At 39.0% G+C, this 25400-nt stretch overlaps 1 protein-coding gene across 3 annotated transcripts; it reads right to left on the bottom strand.

The window, feature by feature from the left end:
• Positions 1-1247: 1247 nt before the first annotated feature.
• On the bottom strand, positions 1248-24908 carry LRRC8B (leucine rich repeat containing 8 VRAC subunit B). 3 transcript variants are annotated; one of them, XM_065842527.2, is made up of 5 exons: positions 24765-24908; positions 9589-9642; positions 8156-8255; positions 5347-7508; positions 1248-4306 (listed from the first exon to the last, which is right to left on the bottom strand). In XM_065842527.2, exons 4-5 carry the CDS (start codon positions 7480-7482, stop codon positions 4034-4036), a joined length of 2409 nt encoding a protein of 802 aa, XP_065698599.1. In that variant the 5' UTR covers positions 7483-7508; positions 8156-8255; positions 9589-9642; positions 24765-24908; the 3' UTR covers positions 1248-4033. The 3 variants fall into 3 exon arrangements, with proteins under 3 accessions (XP_065698599.1, XP_065698600.1, XP_071666561.1); XM_065842528.2 differs by lacking the exon at positions 24765-24908 and adding an exon at positions 24181-24414; XM_071810460.1 differs by lacking the exon at positions 24765-24908 and adding an exon at positions 24101-24124.
• Between the last annotated feature and the right edge of the window lie 492 nt (positions 24909-25400).

The following is a 25400-nucleotide window of genomic DNA, read 5'->3' on the forward strand; positions in this document are numbered from 1 at the left end:
TGTTGCCACATCCTACTTTAGCCATCAGCTCCATCATGGCAGCCAGTAAACTGCAGTCTCTGCATTCTCTCTGGGAAATACATCACCATGCTGGCTCATTTGAGGGACTCACCCACCCAACAAAGCCAAATAAAGCACATGAGCTTGACCAACTCCTGATCTCCAGAAATACACAAAGTTCTGTAAAATTCTGGATATAAACAATCCAATAGGATGACATGCATTGCCTCCTGCTTTCAGGATTTGCAGCCATGTATTTGCTAGTAGAATTCTCCAGTTGCTCCTATATTGCTCTCTAATCCTGGCATTTATTGGGGTGGAAAGAGGGAAGGACTCATTTATTAGAAGTGATTACAGAATGAACTTCAGGTCACATTCTTGGAGATGGAAGTCTACATACCAGGGAAGTTTGTTAGCATGAGAGAAATCTACTGGTTTAAAAAAATATCATTAGAACTACAATAAGTTGCCATGAAAACAAGATACATAGATCTGTAGGAGCATGGAACAACATCTTTCAGAAGAATCATCTATCTTATTTTACTAACAATACCACCTCAAAACAGGTAAACTGCAAGTAATTTTTTAATAGTTACTTCATTTTCTCTCACCTCCAAGAAGAAAGGAACAGAGTTCTGTAAAACCTGTTAGGAATGTTCTTGTTTTGAAAGATAAGTAGCTAGCACTTGAACACATAACATTACTTGCATGTTTGGTTCACTCTTCCCCCCCATATCTTCAAACTATGGAGCCAAACCCAGGTACCCACAAAAAGCCATCAGGTATCATCTCTCAGAGAAACCAGATCTTTGAGCTGACACAATGTGCAATACTTGAAACACAATTTACTGCAAGTAGCACTATTTTTGGCAGTTTAGCCACATGGCAGCTGTATGTGCTGAGCTGGGAAGAGAATCTTTGCCTTTTTACTTCTTGCAGTACAATTCCAGGCTGCATTCGATATTTACCCAGCCCACAAAAATTAAAGTGGGCAACTTGGAAACAGTTCTGTGGCCATGATTAAGATGGAACCTTAGTTCTAATCAACACAGGAGCCTCTCTCCTAGCCCAGAACACAACTGCTTTGATATGGAACGTAGTGTTCATTTACCACTGCTGTTCATCTTCACATCTCCCTTTGGAAGGTATACCTGCCAGCACATAGGTACAAGATAGCTGGAAGCAGACTTCCAAGTCTTACGTTAAATGCAGCATCTCATATGGAAAATAAAGAACAGTTCATAGAATTGTAATGCAAAAGATTTAATTTTTCAAAAAAATGTTCACGATACGGACAGTCACAATACAAAGTTCTGAAACACAATACAACACTGAAACAAGTTGAAAAGCCTTTTTTTGATTGAAAGTCAATGTTTAATACAAAGACTAGGTGTCAACAATACTTATTGTAAAAAGTTTATGACAGTGGATTCATATATTGATTCCCTAAAAAAAAAAACCCCTCATTTTGAAGAAATATTGAACATTAAGGTAATAGCTGAAGTGAATTCAAGAAATTCAGAATGATATCTGACTCTTTCCTCAATTCTAAGCCCTAGGGTTGTGTTTCATGGTACCAAATGGATAATAAAGGCACACTGTGGTTTGAAAGCAAGGCTAGAGACTCTAGCCTTTAAACTTTCTGGCTTTTGTCTGGGTATTTTATAAACACTCAAACATGCAGTGAAAAAAATGCAACCCTTTTGAGGGGGTGTAGTGAAAAAATAAAGTCTGCAAAAAAATGTAACCCATATAACCTATAAAACAGTATTATTTTCTTATGCATTTCTTAGTGCTTCTTCAGATCCTTTGAGGTTACACATTTTAGAAATTAATTACCTTTCTCCAAGTTATTTCACTCTTGACAGAACTAGCATAAAAAGCATACTGAAGATTATTCTCCTCCATCAGTTTTGTGGATTATGGGAAAGGATAGATGCACTGCTAGAAAGTTGAAGTTATCAGCCAAGCCGGTTACTTGCTGCTTTAAGTTTTTCAACACAACTTTCTAACTTAGTAAAAACCTTTAAAGAAAATGCTGGTTTAATCTTTTAAAAATTACTAGACTGCAAGTCTTGTGTGCTGAATTCCAGCATGAAGTGTTCAATATCAAGTTACAAAGTCCTGTCACAGACCTACTGCAATTATTAACAAAATTCTGGCCACAGGGGTGCAAATCAATGTACTCTGGTTTAATCATGTCTACCACAACTACCTGTCTGTGAGCCATGTCAGTTCCTATGTAACTGTTATACAACTCAAAATTAGTTGGAAATAGAATTTGGAAGCGCTACATAGGGACATTGGGAAAGACTGTTCCAGCAGTACTGGTCTGCACATAAACAACTAATCAGTTTATGCTAAACATTTCTAGAACTACATAAAGTAATAGCTATACCACATTTTGGTTCCCTGAGAAGAAAAGTGCTGTAACAACAAAGGTCTTTGGAATGCTATCAGTAGAGTGAATAAACATGTACTTCTTGCCCTGCTGCTGCAGAGACATCTCCTACTTTCATGTCAGTCAGACTTGGTTTTGGTATTTCCATTCAAAATAAACCTTACTCTCCACAAAAGTGGCACTGAAGTGAGAGTAAGACATGACTGAAAGCAGTCCAGTACTAAATCTGGTTTATCTGTGATGATTTGTTATTACAACTTGGAATGTATAGTTAGACTCAAACACAAAGTCATTAAGAGCGCAGTTAACCTCGTCTGTTTAACCCATACTTGAGATTGGTTTTTAAAACTTTAGTATAACACAAAAATCTTTCAAATATGTTTTTGGAAAGAATTTATCCTCCCAGGGGCATAATTTATAATATTTATCATGTTCACTAAAAATATAAGAGTTAAGACTTCAAATACAATGAGACAGCACACAGCAGAAGAATGAAGTCAGGAACCATTTTATTTCCATCCAGCTTTTCAAATATTAAGGATGGCATAAGAGCTCATTCCACTACTATAATTTATGAAATTACATCCCTAGAAGAGGCAAAGCTTATAAGAATGCTTCCTGCTTCTCCTCCCCAAGTGCTTATAAGCTCAGTGATTATTTGGTTTGTTTCTACTGTGTCTTTCTGTCCCTATCTAAACACAAACCTCCTTCCTCCTCACCCCAGCCACCAAAATACAGTGACTGGGTATGGAGAAGCAGCACTGAGTCAGTAAAGAGAAGTTATAAAAATGTTAAACAGCTACATATACTACACTAACACCCAGGATGCTCACAACATACAGAAAACAACTTTGCAACTATATCTTGTTCTGCTTGCCATCATCTATGAAGATCAGTTCTGTAAGATTTGTTGTCCAGTACATATACACCGTTACTCCAAATTCTTCTGATTCCTTGCACTTCCTAGGCAATAATTCATTTTATATTTACTATTTTTAAGACAAAATACTGAAACTGGTTTCAGATACTTTTGTCCAACTGGTTTTAATAGCAAAATTCAAAAAGCATCTTCAACAATTATAGAATTAATGCTCAGTACTTCTCAAAGCTTTAAAAATTAAGGTATGTTGAAAATTACTTTCAGTATATCCCATGCAATTGAACTGCGCAAATAGATTATAATCTTAATTTAACATATTTTAAGTTAAGAGTTCATATTTAGAAACTAATTCCACAGTTCTTAGACCTCATATGGCAGGAGATGAGACTGTTTAAATTATCACTATCAACAGGAAAAAATTCCCATAGGAAAAAAAGTATATACATTCTCACTACAGCCAGGCAATTAACTGTTCCATTTCAATGCTATCAAACATTTAACTGAATTACTTCAACCAGTAGAACCCAACCAACAGTTAATATTTCTAATTTTCCAAACATATTACTTGTTAAAGGCTGCATTTTTTTGTTTAAATCTAAATATTTTTTCTTTTCCAATACAATCAACTCAGTTAAATGCATTTAAGACTGATTTGTAAACTTATCTCTCCTTCACTCCCCACCTATAAAGATCTTTAGAGAGATATTAAGCAAAAGGCTTACAGAATGCAATGATGCAGTTTCATTTTAAACTTAGCACTTATCTGAGCATGTCTGCAAACGCTCTCTTACACGAGGTGGAAGTGTTTTTAACAATCTTTCTTCTACAATTAGACTATGCCGCTTTAAGAACTGACATTCTTCCAGTTCAGCAGGAAGTGATTCAAAGTAGTTTCCAATGAGCTCTAATTGAATGAGATTCAGTAGCTGACCCACACAAGGGGACAAGTTAATCAGACTGTTATTTCCCAGAAGAAGAAATTGCAGCTTTTTGCATTGAAATAATCCATCAGGCAGCATTTCAATCTGAAAAAAAGGGAAAGAATAAAAATAATGCACATTAGAAGTTGTTAGCCTACATGCAGCTGGATGTTTTGACATTACTTAGTTTTATTTTAGTGTAAAAAAAACCCAACCCCTTTTAGTTTATGGAAGGATAAAGAAAGGGAAAATTGTAATGCTTCTATCATTATGCAAGAAAGTGCTTGTGAACACTACGGTGGTTTATATACCACTTTTGTTGTGAAGATGCTTAGCTACTGGCAAAGCTGAGACACAAGCATGGTGGGAAGCAACATAAACATGCACACATCCACAGAAATGCATGCAAATATGGGCACATGCAAGTGGCAGAGGAGATAAGTGGGCTACTGTCTCCTAAGAATCACTTAATGAAGAACACAGATTCTGTGGAGAGACATTAACTGCTTGTACAGGTTTTGCCACACAGCAGCTCTTTTCTGTGCAGTACAGTAGTAGCTTACTCCTGGTCCACTCTACTAACATGTAAGATCCAAACCCAACCTCACTGGTGGAAGCAAATATAAACCTCAAAAGAAATCATAAGTCACAAGCCTGGATCCTACACTAAGGAGCCAGACAGTTAAGCACAGCTAATGATGTTATCAGCTATAATTATTTCCCTCTTCCCAGTCAGACAGCTGAGCTGCTCATCAACTAGCTGTTGATTCACTACAGCTTTCAGTTTGACATTTTAAGGTAGAAATTTAACACTGTTCACTTCCATGATATACTACATAGAATAGACAGCTTCAGGGAAGATACATTTCTGCAGCCATCCTTATCCTAAACTATCTCTGGTTCAGAGCCCTTAAGCTGCTACGGACCAGGATAGTATCTACTCAGTATTACACAAGCTTTGATGACAAGGTTTTAGTAATTAAACAAGCACAACTCTTCTTTTAACTTTACTGGGTTTACTTTAATCATGACCACCACAAAAGCATTTTGAACCAGAGGCTATTCCAGAAGAAATGGTAGGCTAAGTCAGTATTTGATTTTTTTGTTTGTTTGTTTTGGAAGTAGTAATTCAAAGTTCTACTTACATGGTTTTTTGTCAAAGCCAAGTACTGCAGATTAGTCAGATAAGCGATTTCTTCAGGGATGGAGGTTAGCTTATTATAGCTAAGATCCAAATAGTGTAATTTTCTACAAAGAAACAGCTGCAATGGAACACTTTTAATATTATTATAATTTAGATACAATTGTTCCAAGTTTGATAATGCACCAATCTGCGCTGGGATATATGAAATACTGTTGTGCCACAACTTGAGGCAAGAGAGGTTCTTGAGATGTTGAAAACTAATTATTTCTTCCACTGTTCTGAGATTATTTTCTTTTAAGTCAATTTCATGCAAATTGTTTAGGGTAAAAATGGAATGGGGAATGCGCTCTAAATCACAGCAGATTAATTCCAAGGTTCTCAGATGTACCAGCTTCTTGAGGTTATTTAGCACTATCAGTTTATTTCCCTCATTGTTAATAGACAAGTGTTGTAAAGAAGGCAGAAGATCTGTAACAACTTGAGGTATCCGGGAAAGGTTGTTTTTTAAGTGAATTGATCTCAGATTTTTTAGCCCCTGAAAGCTTTCATTGTATATGGAGTTGTGATGATCTAGCATGAAATAGCCCGTTAAACACAGTTCTTGTAGGTTTTTTAGATGAAAGACCCAAAATGGAATTCTTCCCATCTCACTAGATTTCAGGCGCAATGTTTTCAGGTTTTCTTCTAAAAAGCTGACTGCTGGGTAATCCATAGTTAGTGATGAATGATAAACATTGAGTTCTTTGAGATTGACTAGCTGGCTCACAGCTGAAGGAAGTTTGGCTTCAGGAATGAGTTCCAGGCTTAGGACTTCTATTTCTGTCAGTTCAAAGACACTGTCTGGAAGACCATTTAACATGAAAAGGTGAAGTTCCATCTTGTCTTGGGAATTTCTTACTAGCTTATTTTTCAGTTTTTCCACTGACCATTCATTGTTAAGATTTATCTGTTTCAGTTTGTTTTCACTCAAATCAGACAGGAATATTGAGAATCGTTGGGAATAAAGAGGATCATACTGATCTGCTAAGTGGAGAATAAATGCAAAATCATTCTTTACATCAGGTATATCGCTGTAATTACTTTTCTCTCTCAGCTTCTCAAAAGAATATTGCTTAAGTGAACTTCTTAACATCCACCACAAACTATAAGTACAAGTTAAGCCATAGAAGATAACTAAAACCACATAAAACGAAGCCAAAACTTTAAAAATTTCTGCTAGCGAATAGACACACTGGTACCTTTTGTAGCCTGTAAAGGCTTGAACATTAACAACACAATCAATTTCAAGTGTAATAAATGATAAATAGTAGGGGACATAAATTATTATTATTACAAAGACAATGACTTTTGCTATAATCTGTTTCATATACACTGTATATATGACATCCTTCTCTTCGACATGTACTCTGAATTTCTTCACTTTTTCAAATATAGCTTTAGCTTGCTCCCCTTCTTTTTTGTCAAGAACACTTGAGGAATTTTCTCTTCCAGTTGTTTCCAAGCCAGGTTGTGAATATGGCAGGGACTGTCTGCTGGCCCCTATATCTACTGAGCTCCCAGGTGATGAAATCGCTGCTTTGGATTTGGCTATCGGCAGCTTTCTCACAGACTGCTCGGCAACTGTTTCCGAAAGGGCACGCGTTGTCCATGGAGAATCAAAACACTTCTGAAGAATGGCTACAAAGTGCTCAAGCCTGGAACTTGTACTAGGATAGTAAAGCCAGAAATTACTGCAAGCAGCAAAAATGAAGGTATGCAGAAGCACTAGGTATGGAAAAAATTTGGCAAACCAGTGAAGTTGTCTCTCATAACATACTGCATCAATATAGGAATACTGCTGCCGATGGAGATCATTCTGGATTTTAAGCGGGACGATAAACTGTGCTGTAGAGCTAGCTGACATGTTAAGGTGGGTTTTAACTAAATCCCAAGGCACGGCACAATGATTGTCAAATTCTAGCTTGCAGGGAAGACAACACAGTACTCTGGTTTGAGTAAGCTGGAGAGCCCCAGCGAGCACAGCAACTAGCAGCATTATCATGGTGAGGTAATACCAGAAGACATCCCACCATGGTTTTAGTATGTGGTAGGATGACTGAGCATCTGCTAAGTATTTGAGTTCTGTTAGCGTGATCATGACTTTCACCTGTGAGAGAACAGCAGCTGGTAGAGAAAAAAAAGAGAAGACATCCTTAGAGAACTGTTAAAAACAATTTCTTGCCATTAAACACTTGAAGCTTACTACTGTTTTCACAGTTTTAAATATGTGTACCATTTGGCCTAGCATCCAGAGCATAACAAAAGGATCCAGGGACTCCTGGCACCTAACCCTAGCCATGATATTATTTATTTTAAGGAAAGTTACTTTGAATGCAAAAATGTAAATGAAGATTAAAACTAGCATCATAGATTAGGAGAAGGTATATTTTGACCAAACTTTTGTTTAAGTAGAAGCAACAAGCAGGTATAAGTAGTGTCTGGTATTTTACTAGCAGTCCTTCATTGTCCTAAACTTCCATAGCAAAAGTGATTTCTCATTTATGAAGCATTCCAAAAGTCACTGACATATTAACATGACGGCTCTTGTAATTCAGAATTTTCTACTAGATTAACTCATCCTATGCAAGAACACACACAAATTCTCAAAAGAGCAGTTTTATTACATATTCTTGTATCTAATTCTCCATCAAGAGAATAAGCATACTGAGAGAATGGAAATGAAGCTAAGAAAACTTGTTATTGACCAATATTGTCACACATTAAAAATGGGACACCTAACTCCCAGCACCAGAGGTTCGATTCATACTTACTTTACTAATTAAAGAGAATAAAATACACAGCACCGCTCAGTCAGGAGGTCTACATCTTTTAAAATTCCTTGGACATGCCATCTTTACATTTGTCTTCATTCTGGATGGAGAAAACATTGAATATACTTTACTTTTAACAGCTTCACCTAAATAAAGAGCAAGCATTTCAGCTGTCATTAGAAATGCTGCCTTATTGCAGACATCAGGATCCATTAAGCTCCACATTGCTACAGCTACATGAAATGGAACAGAACATACTCGGCCATGATCATATAGAATGTATAGTCAGTTTTGCACAGTCAAATCAACATACAAAAAACCCAGGAAATCACCTACAGCTAGCCCTATTTCAACTGGGAAGATTTGTTTGTCAAAAAACTATGTGAAAATAAAATACACAACATGCAAGACTTCAAGAAATAGAATTCAGTCATAATTTTGCTATACCAAGGCTTGGCAGAAAGACAAGCTTCTCAACAGTCCATATTTTACATCCTAAAAGAAAAGAATGAACTACCCAGTGTCAATGGCAACGCCACAGACACTACCAGCTTTGAAGAAAACTTACTAATAAAGTCTGTTAAGCAGTGCAGATACAAAGCCATGTTCTGTATTTTTCTTAATCATAGAATAATTTAGGTTGGAAAAGATCTTTAAGATAACTGAGTCCAACATTAACCTAGCACCACCAAGTCTACCTCTAAACTATGTTCCTAAGCAGCACAAACACTTCCAGGATTCATGACTCAACCACCTCCCTGGGTAGCCTGTCCCAGTGCTGGATAACCCTTTCAGTGCAGAAATTTTTCCTAATATCCAGTCCAAACCTCCCTCAGTGCAACTTGAGGCCATCTCCTCTTGTCCTGTCACTTGTTACTTGGGAGAGGAGACCAACACACCTATTGCCACAACCTCCTTTCAAGTAGTCATAGAGAGCACAAGGTCTCCCCTCAACCTCCTTTTTTTCAGGCTGAACTACCCCAGGTCCCTCAACCACTCCCCAGACTTGTGCTCCAGACCCTTCAACAGCTTTGTTGCCCTTCTCTGAACTTGCTCCAGCACCTCAATGTCTTTCTTGTAGCGAGGGGCCCAAAACTGAAGGCAGTATGAGGTGCAGCCTCACGAGTACAAAGTACAGGGGGACAATCACTGCCCTGGTGCTGCTGGCCACACTGTTTCTGATCCAAGGCAGGATGCTGCTGTCATTCTTAGCCACCTGGGCACAGTGCTGACTCATATTCATAATATATTCTTACTGGACATTTCCATTCCAAACAGAGCTGACAGGCTGTTATAAAAGGCAAACAACAGCTGAACTAAGGCAGAGCCTTATTCTTACTCCACATTCACATTTGAAGGGAGAAAAATGGCTGAAAATAAGTTAACCTTTCTTGCATTGACAAGGTTACTTGCAATAAAATGTAGAAACTTACCAGGCCCGCTCAATGGAAGGCAGCTGAACAGGACAGGATGGTTACAATACACTACTGGAGAGAAAATAAATTGTCATCAGATCATTAAATATTTGGACTCCAATAACTGTGAATATTAGAACAACAGTTCGGCATTTTAAAGATCCAACATTTAATGTGCAAAAGACTTGGAGTAATTTAAGATGCCATCCCCATCAAATATTTACTTGGTCGCCATCTGAAAGTTGCTTTTTCTAAAGTAGAGATAAAGCAACAGCCCTTGTCATTGTCCCACTGCTGAGCACTAAAAAACATGTAAGCTTAACAGTTTCTGCATTTGCGTAAAATTACTAGTTCTGCAGCTGAGATGCTCTAACCATAGCTAAGAAACAGTTTCTTCAATCACTCCAGCTCAACTTGCAAAAGCCACATCTGCAAATACCTTTAAAATTAGTTCTTTTGGTATGAATCTTGGGGCTTTGAATATAAATTTGTAGGTGTAAAAGCACAAAAAGGTACTAAACCCATCCAAACTACGGCTGTCATTCTGCTAAGAATTTCCGGATCATGCCTCAACTCAAGCCAAACATGCTTGCTTTGAATGTAGGCAGAAAAACCCAGCCTAGTTTTAAAACCAGTGAATTCTTCTCGTTTGTAACAGAAATAAAAGAACTTTGGACCCTCATTGAAATTTTAAAGAACAAGCTAAGAGAGAAATGTTGAGTGATTCAACAAAAGTAAGAGCAAAAGCTATAAACAACATATTTTTAACAAAGAAAAACATTTGAAAACTCAAAGTGATCACTGAACCAGCTGAGAGTTAATGTGAAAGGTCTAGTTATCATGAACGATTCTTTCCCTGACAAAATCAGGGACTTGGGCAGATGATACTAACATTTTAAGAATGTTCTATATAACTAAATGTTTATTAGAGAAAGTTACAAGTAACAATTTAATAATGCATATGTGCTTTGCACTTTTATACAAAAAATATGACTCTCCTGGTAGCCTATTTTGGGGAATAAGCAAGGCTCTTGTTGAGTATAAAGGATGGAATTAAGAGTATATTAAAACAGTTTAACACTGTTTGATAAAGTATTTTCCCTGAAAATTACAGAAAATGGAACTTAAGCCAATTACATTTAAAACATATTGGTATACTTGAGAATATCCATAACTCAACACACCTTCAAGCAAGACCATAATGCCCAAACAGAAAGTTGTTTGGTTTTATATAGATTTAGACCTCGAGGAGAGATAGACACATGTAGTTTTGCAAGGTCTTCATAAAATTCTCTTTGTCACCTCCCTTCCTTGAATTGGAAAGTTATTTCCTATCACATACCCCAGAAAAAAACAACACACTACATTCTTGCTGCAGTTTTAGAACATTTTCTAGCAGAAAGTGTCACAGTATTAAGTATTTAAATACTTGAACTCTGTTCTTATTAATGATTACTTTTTGAAACCTTCCACTGAAGCATGTGTATTCATTACAATCTTATGTATACAAAACAAAGCTTCCTATCAGAGTACACAGATATACGAGTGTAATATAAACATGTGAATTATTAATGATAATTTTGCTGAAGACAGTTTTCTTTCAAACCCTATGTGTATGCCAAGAGTGACTAATCAAATCGAATAATGCTAAACTGTAATAGGTTTGATAAATCTCATCTCCAGCAGCTTTCAACCCACAAAGCCATAAAAGCTTTTCAAAGCGGCCTAATTCAATTGGCGATCTAGCTTAGAAGATGAGAGACAGAAGTTTTGCCTCAGGCTAAGTGATGACTTCAGGAGAGCTACTGCAGACCAGGGCTGGGACACAGGCCAGAAAAATAAAGTAATAAAGATCACTAATATCGAGGCAATTTTAAGTTACTTCAAGACTTCTAAATCTGATCAATAGAAACATATCCAGAGTTTGAATAAAATATTTTTCAAAATGAGGACTCTGTCTATAATCAGACACCCATCCCCTGCTTCTCTGCTGCCAAAAGGTTACTTAACACTGCATTATTGTGTCATTTGGTCACTGCTTACATAATTTTAGGCACATTTAGTTAGGGATGGCTCTGCAGCAAGAAAAGTGCCTTGCTTGTCCTCCCCAAAGGATAATGGGCTACCAAAAGTCAGTACATGACAGGGGGCTCTTTTATTTTGAAGACTACACTGTTTTTGTTGATGGTTAAATTATTCAACCAGTGTTTCTGACACAGTTAATCAAAACAGATTGATACAACTAAAGCACACCTAGACAGATATTCTGGTGGCTCCCTATTTTGCCTTTTTCCACTTCCCCTCTAAGAAACACAGCCTTCAAGTTTTCAGACAATCTCTTCAGACTCATGTTGTTATTCCAACAGCATGTGCTTCTCAACTGAGATAAGGAGATGCTGACATACTAAGCAAATGTGTCTGTTTCCTAAATTTTCTATCAAAAGTGATTCCTGAAATGCAGTACCAACTTAGCTTCAGAATAGCTTAAATGTATCACTTTTATTTCCAAAGTTTTGGATGCAAAATTAAATTCAGTAATAAACTACACATGCAATCAATTTGGCTTAACAGGCAGTATTGATCTTCTATACAGGACTGTCAAACTCATGTAGGAGTAGTTACATTGATACAGTCCTAAAATTACATTCGGAACTTTGAAGGCAACAACAAGGCTGATGTGGCCCCTGGTGAAAATGAGTTTGAAACCCCAGTCTATGGGTTTCCTAATACCTGCTTATGGTCTCACACGCACAACCCGAACCTTCTTTTGCAAATAAACCCTCATGAATATTCCCAAAGAGGAATAAAAAAATAATAAACTTAACTCCCACGCACTTGTCACCCAAACCACATCTTTCCTAGCTAAAACCCCTATTGGCACACTACCATTTCCTAAACAACAAAAAGCCAAGTACTGCAAGAGTGCTGGGGCATGTCAGACTTCATAAAGAACGACACTGTCATACATACTCTGAGCAGATGCATTCAGATGACTCCCTGTCCGTTTTTTAAGCCTCCTGTTGACAAGTAATAGGCTGCTCAATTCAAGCGCTACATTTGACATATCATATTCCAGAATCTGTACTTTGACAAATTTGTGTGCACATGCAGATTCAGTTGTAGGATCTTTTCAACTGGGATTGTATTTTTGGATCTGTATTCCACTGAATGCAGAACAACACGCAAACAAGATTATTGAAAGCTTCTTTCCAGTTCCTTCTGAAGAAGGTCACAGGTGATAATTAAACATGTAAAAGTGATTATCCTTTTGTATTTAAAATAAGCTTGAAGACATTCACACACTCCACAATAGCCAGCATATTCCTCAAGGACAGGATGTTCAAGACTACACTAAAGTTGTTACAAGTTTTCCATATCAACCTTGCAAACAATCCAAGACAAAGGCCTTCCAAAGACCATAATTACAACTACAGACAAACTCAGCCATCTGTGTCGGGATTAACTAGAGGCCTTGCCTTCCTTAAACACTCCTGCTCTCAAGACAGTACTGCTGAACATAAGATGTGGAGCAGTAATAGCAAAGCCTTATGCTGTTTAAGCAGCAGCCCTTGCTCCCTGGAGAAGACTGCTTACGTAAGATTACGTAGCCCAATAATTTCAGGGGGAAAATTTGTTTTTAGTTTAAAATTTACTGAACTAGACTACATTTCCATTTTTGCTTTACAAGGGTTGCTGTTCTCTGCTACTGCCTCAGAGTTAACTACACAGCACATAAGCTGAAAAAGTCTTGCAAAATTAAGTAACCGCTACCTAGCTCTACCACTATCATATCTTCATCAAGCTGAGAAAAATAGAGTACAACACAGCAAGTGTATTTTAAATAGTTCCCTCAAATACCCAAAAGCTTGATTCCTACATTCAACACAAAAGGCCTTAGAGTAGGTGAAAAAAAATATCTTAAAAGCAGCTTCACCTAAACTCAGAATACCTGTCTTTATTCAAGTACTTCCTTTCTCTGGTACACTTAATGCAAGAGAAATACTTTATATGCAGTCTAATCCAAATAGAAAATAAGCTTTACTCCAATTTTATTTACTTTACAAGCACAAGACTTATTCTTTAAGTGTAACTGCGAAGGATTAGATACACTACATTATGCATTTCCAACCTATGCTTGCAGCACTCCAGAAAATACCATTGTACCATTGTCTTCCTTGAGCCATACTAAGTCAACTTCCCATTAAATGCCATCAATATGCAAGTATTAAGTCTTTCTTCTATTTAGGAAAGGCCAGTAAAGAATTAATATTTTGTAGTAAAATATGTCAAACACTCACTAGAGAGATGGGTCATTTTCAAACATGCTGGTTGCACAAGTAGCTAAAAATCACTTGCCTGTAGGCCATGTGATAAGGAATCACATCAGTGAAGTTTGCCCAAGTGCATGAAGTCACTTGAGCCTAATTATCAACAGTGGATGGGAGGAAAAAAACAAGTCAACCATTTTGAGGGTTAAACTCTGTAATGAAGGTGTAATCCAATATATGTATTTTAAAGGTATGTTAAGTGTGCTTTATTTCATACCAGTCTAGCCTGGAAAGCAATTTTAAATATGAATTCATTTTCAGACATACATACTTCTACTGGTAAAAGTACTTTCTCCAGCTTTATCCTTAAATTCAAGGTGCTAAGGATTGTGCTCTAGTAAAACCAGAAAGTCACAACCTGGGCTCCTAGAAACGCTGTATTAGCAAGACAAATAGTCTAAACCCAAGTTTAAGACTAAACAGACAGCAGATGAGACAAGCAGTTTATGCAAAAATCACTGCAAATAAAAATGAAGAAAAAAACTTGATCAGTAGGTACAAACCTAGGTTTCTGAACAAGTGTTTTTCAGAGTTAGACAGGCAAGCAATCTAATAGTAAAGAAACTGAAGTAAAATGAAAGGAAGACCAGCTTTGTTTTGCACATAATTCCATCAACGTGACTGATCTCTTTGAATGCAAATTGTCTACATTCCAGGTAAATATCACTTTATTCATAGTCATAGTGCTTTCTAAAATCCCTAGCAGAATCCATACTATGAATCAAATCTGAACATTTCTAGTTCAGCTTTAGTGTTCTGGTACTATTTCCAAACTCAGAGATGCACTTAAAAAAAAAGAATTATATCAGGTGAACACAGAAGTATGACAGAGGAAAGACTTTAACTACACAGACAAGTGTTGCAGTGCCTCGCTCTCCTCTTTCCTTGAGGACACATTGGAACAAACCAGCAGCCAAGCTGTAGTAGCTTTATCAGACCATGGATTTATTTTCAGCTTGTGTTCTCACCCCTTTAATTACTTTTAACCATAAATATACATTACATATATTAACTTAATAGATGTATTAGCATCTAAAATACTGATTACAATGAATATTGAAACAAACGCCTATTTAGAAGAGTGTGCTTCGTACTGGTCCAATATCAAGTTTGTTTGGAGACATTTTGTTTCACTCTAATATTAAACTAATAATTCAACTTACTTAATTTGTACTCTCATCAGAAACTGTAGTACTCTTTAGGGTTGTTTTTTTAATTTGTTTCATTTGCATTTCTTCAAACAGTTGTACATTTCACATATTCCTGTTTAGAAAGGAAATTCTTACAGAAAAAGGTCCCAAAACTCCACATTGATATTACCCACTAAAAAAAAAAAATAGCTCTGCTATCATGAATCTGCTTGGCAATCCTTAAAGCAGCACAGCAAAACCCAATAACAGATAAAAATAACCGGAAAGAGTTCCATAATGCTTTAAAAAAGAGCATAAAAAACTGTAGTAGTTCTGACTGAAGACTGTGGTACATTGAGGTGTTAACGATCCTCTCTGGCTAGTTAACAGGCCCAGGCCTGTGCTATGCAGATCTCTTGGCCAACAGATAAATTCAGCCAGCTCGTAACAGGAGTCTGCAGGCGGCTCTCAGTTGGTACAAGCAATTACACCACCTGCCTGTCCTTGCTTTTATCGAGAAGCACAGCAAGAAGTTCTCCTGTGAACATACTTCCTGGTTGACAGTAGAAATTAGGCACGGAGTTGAATCAAAATGAGATAACCCTTTCTACAGGCAGGGTCTGCACAGTGGGTTGCACAAGGACTGAAAGCTCATTTGATGCTGCACAACTCATGTTCCCAGCTTCTAAAGGGATGTAAGATTTTCTATACTATTCTCTTTCTTTATAGTGTCAAATCCAATAACAAGCATTTTAAATGATACTGTACAGAGTCTGAGCACCTCTCTTACTGAGATCATCATAGACCAGCAGTTCTTGGTGCAATACACAAACCATACAGACTGTCTTCCAGAAGGTCACCTCTGAAACTCTCATTAATACAGTCCTCCCCTCCTCAACAAACAAAAAGAAACAAGAAAGTCACATATCTGTTATGTGGCACCATACAGTCTGATAAAATCTCATGCATTTTCAACAGAAACAGGTTAGTATTTAAAGTGAAGCACTTTCTTCTGTCATCCTTTTTTTTTTTTGTTTTTCCTCCTCGTAGCAGTTTCAAGTAAACAAGAACTTCAGTACTGAATAAAATGTAGGAGAGAGGCATGCATTCCTACTACTTCTAAAGTATCTATGCACTTCTTACAGCCCAAAGAAATGTATTTTTAAGCTTGGCATCAGACAGCCTGTAACGAAGTACACAATTTAATGCCATAGAATGTCCGTTAACGTTAAGTCTCAAAAAGACACAGGTACACAAGCAGAATAAGCACCCGAGCAGTACAAGAGATCCTTTTTTTAATAAATAAATGTGAAGAACCAAGCACATTCAAAGCATGTATTGCTTATCTCACTGTAGACAAACCTACCTTTTTTTTGTGAAATAGGATTGTGAGACCACTCCAATACTAGACTACATTACTCACAACAGTGTACTCCAGTCGCCCCAGAGGGGCTCAGGCTATCACAGACTCGACATACAAACAATGATATGTATATTTAAACAAATAAGTCCAGTCATAATTTCAAAAAATATGGCACTTAAGTTATAGAAGTAAAAATGAAACAGAGTTTGCCAGATCAAGTAGGTGCATTTCTTTGATAAACTGTTTTCGAAACAAGCTAAGTGTAAGACATTGAATCTAGGTTACAGACAATTGTAGAGTGACTCCATACTATATCAGCTAAGACAAAGCTGGAAATTTCACAAAATATACACGCAATTTATAGAAAATACAGGTCACAGGTTGTGCTGAACAAAGAAAAGGTAGACTAGATAAAGATTTAACACTTACAGGGACTGCAGCAATAGGAACATGTGAAAAAAATGTTGAAGTGTTGAACTTTTGAGTTATCTGTTGGAATCAACCAAAAGAAGAGGGGGCAAACCTGCTTGGACTAATCCTTTGCAGGAGCAATGTGTCACCAACAACGTAGTCCTAACATCAGCAAAAGCTGTCCTCCACTATTCTCCTAAGAGAATACTTGTAGCAGGCAGGTGTGCCATTCCTGCACAAACTTAATCTGGATGCCTAAAGAGCATTATCATCCAATTTAGAAGCAGTCAACAAAACCAGAATCAGAACTGCAAGACTCACAATGGTCAGAGGAATTATGACCCTTAAGAAAGTAGACTAAAGGGCATTCTAGCACAAGAAAAAGAGGAATGAGAATATACTGGGGGTGGAGGGAGAGGAAAGAACAGCACACAAAATGCATCTGCCTTCTCAGGACAGAAGCACATAGTCCATCTCTGCTTCGCTAATGCTCATTCAAACCACCAAGGGAAGAGACAACCCTATCCAGGGGTGACCGCAGACATGCCATACTGTCAAATCTTCCATAGCACCTTTGGGCTGAATCTATCAGAGAAGTGGCATAAACTACACTCTTAAATAATACATAAAAGAACAGACCTCCTTTGTTGTTTCCTGACCTCCAAACTAGTTTTTTAAATCAGTATGGCAATACCAAAGACAGAAATCATACATCAATGCTACAAACTGTCTTTACTTCCAAGTTCCAAAGAAATCTTACAGCAAGCTTGGAGCATTAAGTATGAAAAGTCTCCTTGGTTCTTCATACATTCCTTCCTCAGCAAGGAAGATTACACCAAAAGCAACCTCAAGAAGTCTACACCGGAACCAGTATGTGTACCATGCTGAGGGTTTCATAGCTCTCCCAGAAACCTGTGATCTACTGAAGCAAATCACATCCCTCATCCCAGTACTAACATAGTTAACACAATCAGACACCTTCCAACTGCATGAAATTGGATTTTCAAGCTCACTTGTGCCTTTTTATTCTTGTAACCACATTCTTGGGTATTTCTCATACTGAGAAATTTGAATACATAACCATAAGACAATGGTATCAGTAGTATCCCTCCAGCATTATAAAGGACGCTTCAATGCTATCTATCTAATTCTGCATACCAAGATAAGTACTACAATAGAAAATTAATTTTTATCCCCTTAGTTTCCAGAAGCCAGACAGATACTCATGGTGTTAATTCATTGTGCCACTATGCTCAGGACATCAGGAAGCAAGGCAGAGGAAAATAACACTGGAGAATATTCACAACATAATTACTACAGGGTTTCCCTGCTGGCAGGTTCTTTAATTATAGTATAGTTTATCATCTTCACTCTCCAACAGCAGTAAAAGTACAAGACACCCAGTGTAAAACAGTTATGATTTAAGAAAAGACCATCCTTCCTTTGAAAAAGGCAGGGAATTGCTCATACATGCTCCTCATTTTCAGTGTACTTTCCAATGAAGTTATAAGCGGCCAGAGACCCCCGAAATAACCAAGACAACTCCTGTAACCTCACTGGAAACAAGTCTGAAATAAGAAAATATTTTCACAAGGAGGGGCCTTGGAGAATGTCCACACATCTGAACTAGCTCTGAATTAACTTCAAGTACCACCAGGTGTGCTACTGTCACAGCAGAACACAGGTAAGCATTTGGGTCAGTTTTGTAGTCCACAGGATATCATGCTGCTATAACTAGGCTGCCAACATAATTCATTATATAGTAATGAAATATCATATGTACTGATGGGTTAACTAAAGCATGTTCTTATTCAATTGATACTTCTAGATAAAGGTCCTATAAAGAATTAAACAGCACTACATTTAAATCAAGATGGAGAAGCCAACGTTCTCCATACCATAGGAAGTCTTGCTAGCTTAGCACAGAGCAGACTACTGAAATCTAATGGTTTTAGATACTCAGAACCTTCATTCTACATTATTTTCCTAGCTCAAACTCTGCTTTTCAATATAGTAACCATACCCAACAAAGTTAATAGGGATGTTTACCTCCGACTAGCTGAATAGCTCTGTGGAAGTCACTTTATTTCTCTCTACCTCAAATTCTTCAACTGTAAAATCATAGTAATGATTCTTCTATTCTTCATAAAGTATTTAAAGGAGAAATGTCATACAGTCATAACACTTCTTACTAGGTAATCAGAAAGGCTATTCTGGATTGTAGTACAGGTTCTGTTATGTTCCAAGAGCACACGAGCTATTACTTTTCCTAATAGTGGTCAGTCAGTTATCACTTTTGCCTAGTCTCAGAAATATGAGTTTGTATTTGTACTCCTTGTTCTAGCTATAATTGTTTTGATGTTTTTAAAATAAAAATAGTTATCTAGTACAATAAGTTAAAATTACAACATTGGACCTAAAAAGGAATCTGATGTTTTTTCAATATTTACAGATCGCCAAGACCAAACAGTGTCCTATCAGGATAACAGATGTTGAGAACAGAAACATCAACTGAGGTCACGAATCAAAAATATATACCAAATACATTCTGCCTCTGCAACGTAATTATTACCACACACAAATATATCTACAAGATTTAAGAACAGCCAGAACCGAGTGTTTTGGTTTTAAGTTTTCCTGATGCTGCATAAGTTTCATGAAGAACTTTCCAGAAGGGAATATTATTACTTCCAGAGACCAAAGAGAATAATTTAACTTCATCTAGGAAAATATAATTATCAGGGTAGCAATACAGAAACACATCTGATTTCACTCTCTTAGCTCTGGTATTGGAAAGCTGAATTCAGCAGTGGCTCACATCTCTTCTCAGAAGCAACAGCTTTTCATCTTGTTGAGAAGGAAAGATGGTTAGTCTTAAAAGCCAGCCTGACAAGTTGAAATACTTGATTCTAGATGTTCAGTCTGTAAGTTTCCAGTTTACATCCAGTTCAAACTCAGGCACTCCTTTTTTGCAAACTCTCCTGAAACCCATCTTGTTATCTTTTCAAAGAATCTCCCCACCACAAAGTAAAAAAAAAAAAAGCAACAACAACAAACAAACAACAACAAAAAAAAAACAAAACAACCCCCCCACAAATACAGCCCACCCTCTCTCCCAAAAAAAAAAAAAAACCCAAACCACACAAACAAAAAACCCACAAACTTTTGAAACTCTGTAGTCAAATACAAACTCACCTGAAATGGAAATGGAATAGGTTTTACTAATTCTCCGGTAGAGATCATGCTGTCTGTACAATCACCTCAAACTCTCCAGCATCTTCCTGTTCACGTCACTCTTCATTATGTATTTATCAATTGAACAAAGCACCCAGCTACATCTTTTCTTTTAATAAAATGAAAGCACTGAAGGATAAGTTCCACATTGCACATACTGTGTAAGAGCGTATGTACAAATTACATATTAATGCCTAATCACAACTCTACAGTTTCCGAGAAATGCACACAGGCAGGTGATTGTGAGAACTCGAAGCAGTGTTATGCTTCAGAAACATCTGCAAGAACAACACTAAGTTTCAGAACCATGCACAAGTGATCAGACTTGAATGTTACAGTAAACCTCCAGTAACCCAGCTCCATCTCCTGAACACACATGAAGTTAGTTTAACACCTATGTTCACACTTCCATCAAGCCTAAGTATTCTGTGCAACAGTCCTCTACCATGCAAAACTTCCTTTTTGAGTAGACTGTCTGAGGAGACCTAACAACTGGCAAGTTTTTTTTCAGATAGCAGTACTACAAGAAACACGCTTTTTGGTATGAAGCCAAGTTTAATAACTTCAAAAACAAGAGTTGAGGTTTTATCATCTCTCGAATCAATTAGGAACTTTGAAGTAAAAAACCTCCAGCCCATATCTGTAAGGAACTGAATAATGGTTTGAATCAAAGCAGACACTACTTTTAACAAGTCCAGTTCAGTAAAGCACTTCAGTATTGACATATCCCGTCTCACTTCAATTAAGCAATGTTTTGGTGTTCTCCTGACTTTGAGTGAGTGTCATTGCAAAGTTTGTATTTAAACAACATTAATGTTTAATAAAAAAAGTCTTGGATTACACAACAAATGCACATCAAGATTTTGCTTTCATTCAGATGGAAAAATTAGTTTAAAGTTTAAATACTTTAGCATTAGAGTCTGAACTTGCAGTTTGTAAATTCCATCTTAGTAGACCTTTACATCTGCATGCAGATGAACTTAGCTACCAGAAAATATCTGAATAAATATTTAACAACCTGAACTACTCAGAGTATCAATATTTTCCCCAGAAAACTAAGGCAACAACATCTGAGAAATCTGGGGTTACATTTCCTGCGGTTTTAAGTGGGAGCTTTAAAGTCAATGTCACTTTAATTGAGCCTCAGCAAACCAGGTGACCATAGTTTTGTAGCTGCAGTGCAACAAAACGGAAACTTTGTTTCCATATTAAACTAAAGCCACAACTTAAATTAGTATCTTCCAAACAGTGTTTATAACACCATCTTAAGCTTGCTAACAATTAGCAGATCATATGACTATCATATCCTTTGTTGGTATCACTGGATCCCTTACTGCCATTTTTATTCCCTTCAGTTTCTCAAAATCAACTAGATTATCAATTTCAGTATAAGAAATTGTGTTCCAGTTTACAGTGTCAGAACATACTGAGAAGTTGAGCAGTTTTGATGGAAATGCACTCTCATAATTTAATTCAGGATGTGTGAAGACACTATTCTGAAACAGAATGGCACTAGTGAGAATTAAATTGAAGCTACTCCATTACAAGTTTTCTCCACAATGCCTTTCTGATTGTTGAAAGACTCTAGAACCCTCTCTGGTGTAGGTCGCAGTGGCATGTGCCTGCACTGTAGCCTGAAGTGCATTAACAATAGCTTTCTTGAGAGCTGCATCATCTGCCTTCTTTCTAATGTACTACAACACCTGAAGGTATACCCTTCCCATATCAGTAAGTTTAAATCAAATAATTAGGGAAACTATTCATAAGTATTATGAAACTTTAGTTCAGTATCGAATTACAACTTGATTTCAATGAGCTAGAAATTAAATCCAGAGCTATTTCACAGCACACAACTCCTGGAAAAAAAGAATCACCAAACCCAAGCATAATTACAATAAACTGAAGACCACTTACCAATTCTGGTAAAACTCTAATTGTAATGTGTACACCAGATAGTTCATACAAATAAGCAGTTTAGTTATTAATAACTTAAAACCACAAGCTTTCTGACATTAATGAGGCTGACTGCCCACATGGTAGCATTAATAAAACACAGGCCACAGCCTCTCTGCTACATTCACTAGCTACAAGTTCATGATGTGTGCCTCTGAACTTGCTCTGTACACAATATAAACATGTATTAGACAAGCCATACTGTAGCTTGTCACCAGTTAAGAATAAATCATATTTATTAGTTAATTATTAGCAAATTAATGATGTGCTGCTAAACTAACATATAACCTATACCACTTAAACATTAAAACAGCAGCATAATTAAATATAAGAGTATTAATTTCACTTCACATTCCTTACACTTCTACATGGCCACCCATGGTATCTGAATCCAATATCATCATAACCATGGCAGACTTCTAACTTAACTTTAAAAAAAAGTCACTGCAAGAGCATCTGGCAGAGTAACATTATTTGCAAGACAAGAGCTGAGCAGCTGCTATAAGAATGCCTCCAGAAGTGATAAACACATCCCACAGCTTAGCGCACAGAATACAGACAGCAGCGTGAAACATTTAGATAGGCACAGAGACCAGTATAAACCACACCTTATCCCCTTAGCCACATAAAATATCAATTTCTAATCCTAGCTGAGTAAAGCTTTATAGCTTTAGCAGTAGGTATTGTAAGCTAAAGTAATTTTACTAATGCCACAGTCTCTTTCACAACCTGTCACATGTCAGGCAGAGCAGGCACAGTAGCTGCTAAAGGAACACAAGATTTTCCTCTCCACCTCCCCTCCAGAAATCCCTTATTAAAATACTGCTTTTGCAGTGGCGTACTGCTCTACAAAGGTCATTTTGCAACCCTGAAACACTGATGGATGTTTCTTCAGCATTGTTAGTCCCTCTCTAAAATTTATTCAACACGCTTTCATCAACTTCAAAGAGCAGCTGTACTAGTATCTTGCAAGACACAAACGGCAGTTTTCTTTTTCTCCCTATGAGAATTCTATTTTCCTGAAAAAGGAAAAAATAAGAGTCAGACCAGCAACTCTCTTCTCTCAAAAGTCCTAGGGAACAAGCATTGTTAATGCTGTAAGTTTTTAAAAGTTACATGAGACCTATTGAAACTGAAACTCAGTTACATTATGCTAATGTAAAATTCAGTAGAAAGTAAAAATTATGCTGATGTAAAACTCTGTGATACATATTTTGTTTTTCTAGCTACAATATAATGTTTTAAACATTGGGGAAAACACTTAAAACTTGCACCCTATCCTAACTCTTGGTTCTCTACTACCATCATTGTCCTTCCTGCTGTCATTTCACTTCCCTTGCCCTTCTCAGCACCAGATACTGAAGAAAAGCACTACTTAGGATAACTCTTTTATCCCACACACAGTCAGCTGGGTTACACAGAGTAAAGAAAACACACACAATATACTTACACAATACATAACAAATTATATGAGTGATATACTACAATATTTCAACACTTAAGCCTTGTGGGCTTTTCCTCCCTCCTCTCACTTGAAAGTTTAAGAACTCAAACGAGATAGATCAGTAAGCCTTGAACTGTTGACCTCTCCACTAGGAAGGTACTTGAGAATTCCGAGACACCAGGAAATAACTGATGCCTTACCTTATCACTTCAGCAAACAGACAAGGAAAGCTGGGAATCAGCAAAACATGTAGCTTAAAAACTTGAAAGCGCAAGTGACCACATAGCTCCTAGCTTATTCTAGCACTCCCTCCATGGTATTGTTTTAAATGGCCACACTAGGTGCCAATTCAAACACAGTTTACCTGACCAGTGTAATTAATGATAATCCTCATATAAGAGTAAGCTTTAAGAAGTCTGCTTTAATTGCTCTCCTACAGAACTGGTTAATTGCAGTATTCACCACATTCTTAATTGAAGCCAGGAAGCTGCCTCATTTCCACCACCGAACCCTCACAAAGTAAGCCTTTCGTCACTAAAACAACTCAGCTGAGATCCAAGTAGAAGCTAGCCTGCAAGAAACCCCTTGCTACAGCAATGCTGTCTTGGTGGGGATGAGAGATGCAAGGGAAAGACAGAGGAAAGGAAAAAAGGAGGGCACATCTTACTTCATACACGGTACTGCCAGGCCTCAACACGGAGTTTAAGTCTCCCCTCCCTGCCGGAGAAGGTGGGACTTGACACCCACCTGCCATTCGCCCGCAGGCAGGTGCCGCCGCCGCACCTGGCGCCAAGGGTGGCAGCTGCGCCCGGCCGCGCCTAGCCCGGGGGGAGGAAGGAGCGCCGGGCGACCTGCAGCGCCCCGGGTCACTTGAGGACACGCGTAAATATCGCTTACGCAAATCAGAAAACGGTTTTCTTCTGAGCCACACCCGCAGGGGCGCGGGGCGCCCGCCAGGCCCCGAGGCAGGCACAGACTCGCTCCGGCGCCCGCGACCGATCCCTCCGCTCGCCCCGGCCGGCGGGCAGGTGAGCGGCCGCGCTGCAGGCGCCCCCGAGAGAAGGGGTGGCCGCCCCGCAGGCGGGCGAGCAGCGCAGGGCACCCCGTGGGCCGGCAGCCCGCTGCCCTCCCGCAGGTGGAGAAGACACGCGGCCCCTCAGAGAGGCGGGAGAAGCGGGGGCGGCCTCCCGGTGGCGGTGAGGGCCAGCGACGCGCTGCCCTCGGGAAAACCTCGCTCCGTCCTACCCCCGCCCGCTCCCCCTCCTTCCTTCCGCCCGTCCCTCCCACGCCGGTGGCGCGAACACCTGTCAGCGGCGGCCACCCTGGCTTACCTGGTCGCGCCGCCTCCTCCCGCCCGGCCCCGCGCGACCGGCACCGCCCGCGCGCACGCGCCGCCGCCCAACGGCGTTTCCCCCGCGCGCTCTGTTCGCGAGGGAGCCGGCAGCGCAGCGCGAGGCACCGGCTTCAACCGGCACTTCTCGGATCCGGCCCCGCCCCCACTGTCACGTTACCGGCGGCGCCAGCCAATGGGGCGCGGCCGGCGGAACCTCTGACAGGCCGCGGGGCGGAGGAGGGGGCTGCGGCGGACAAAAGCGACCGGCCCCGCCTCGCCCCGCCCCGCGGCGCTCACCTGCGGCGGCACCTGACGGCCCCTCCCGGGCCGGGGGTCGCTCCCGGCACCGCGGCTGTGTCCGCGGGGGGAGCCCTGTCAGGCTGAGAGCCCCCCGGTGCCGGGGCAGTGGCCGTGCTGGCCCGCAGGCAGCAGCCGCTCCCTCGGTGCCGGCATTTAAACAAATCGGGCCGCTCGAAAGCACGAGGTGGAAGAAGTGAGAGCGCAATTACTACCGGCCGTAAAAAAATAAACACCGAAGGTGGTGACACTTGCAGAGACCCGATTCAGTCTGACTGAGGCCGCGCGGTTCTCCGGACACCGGAGGCCTCGGCTGGGTCCGGGCGCCGGCCGGGGG

This window comes from Patagioenas fasciata, chromosome 6 (assembly GCF_037038585.1).
Source record: "Patagioenas fasciata isolate bPatFas1 chromosome 6, bPatFas1.hap1, whole genome shotgun sequence".
Classification (NCBI taxonomy): Eukaryota; Metazoa; Chordata; class Aves; order Columbiformes; family Columbidae; genus Patagioenas; species Patagioenas fasciata.

Excerpts from the sequence above, each read along its gene's own strand:
- LRRC8B (XM_065842527.2), bottom strand. The coding sequence starts at position 7,482 with ATGATCACGCTAACAGAACTCAAATACTTAGCAGATGCTCAGTCATCC. Across the intron at positions 4,307-5,346 it reads TGGCTTTGACAAAAAACCAT|ATTGAAATGCTGCCTGATGG; the intron begins GTAAGTAGAACT and ends CCTTTTTTTCAG.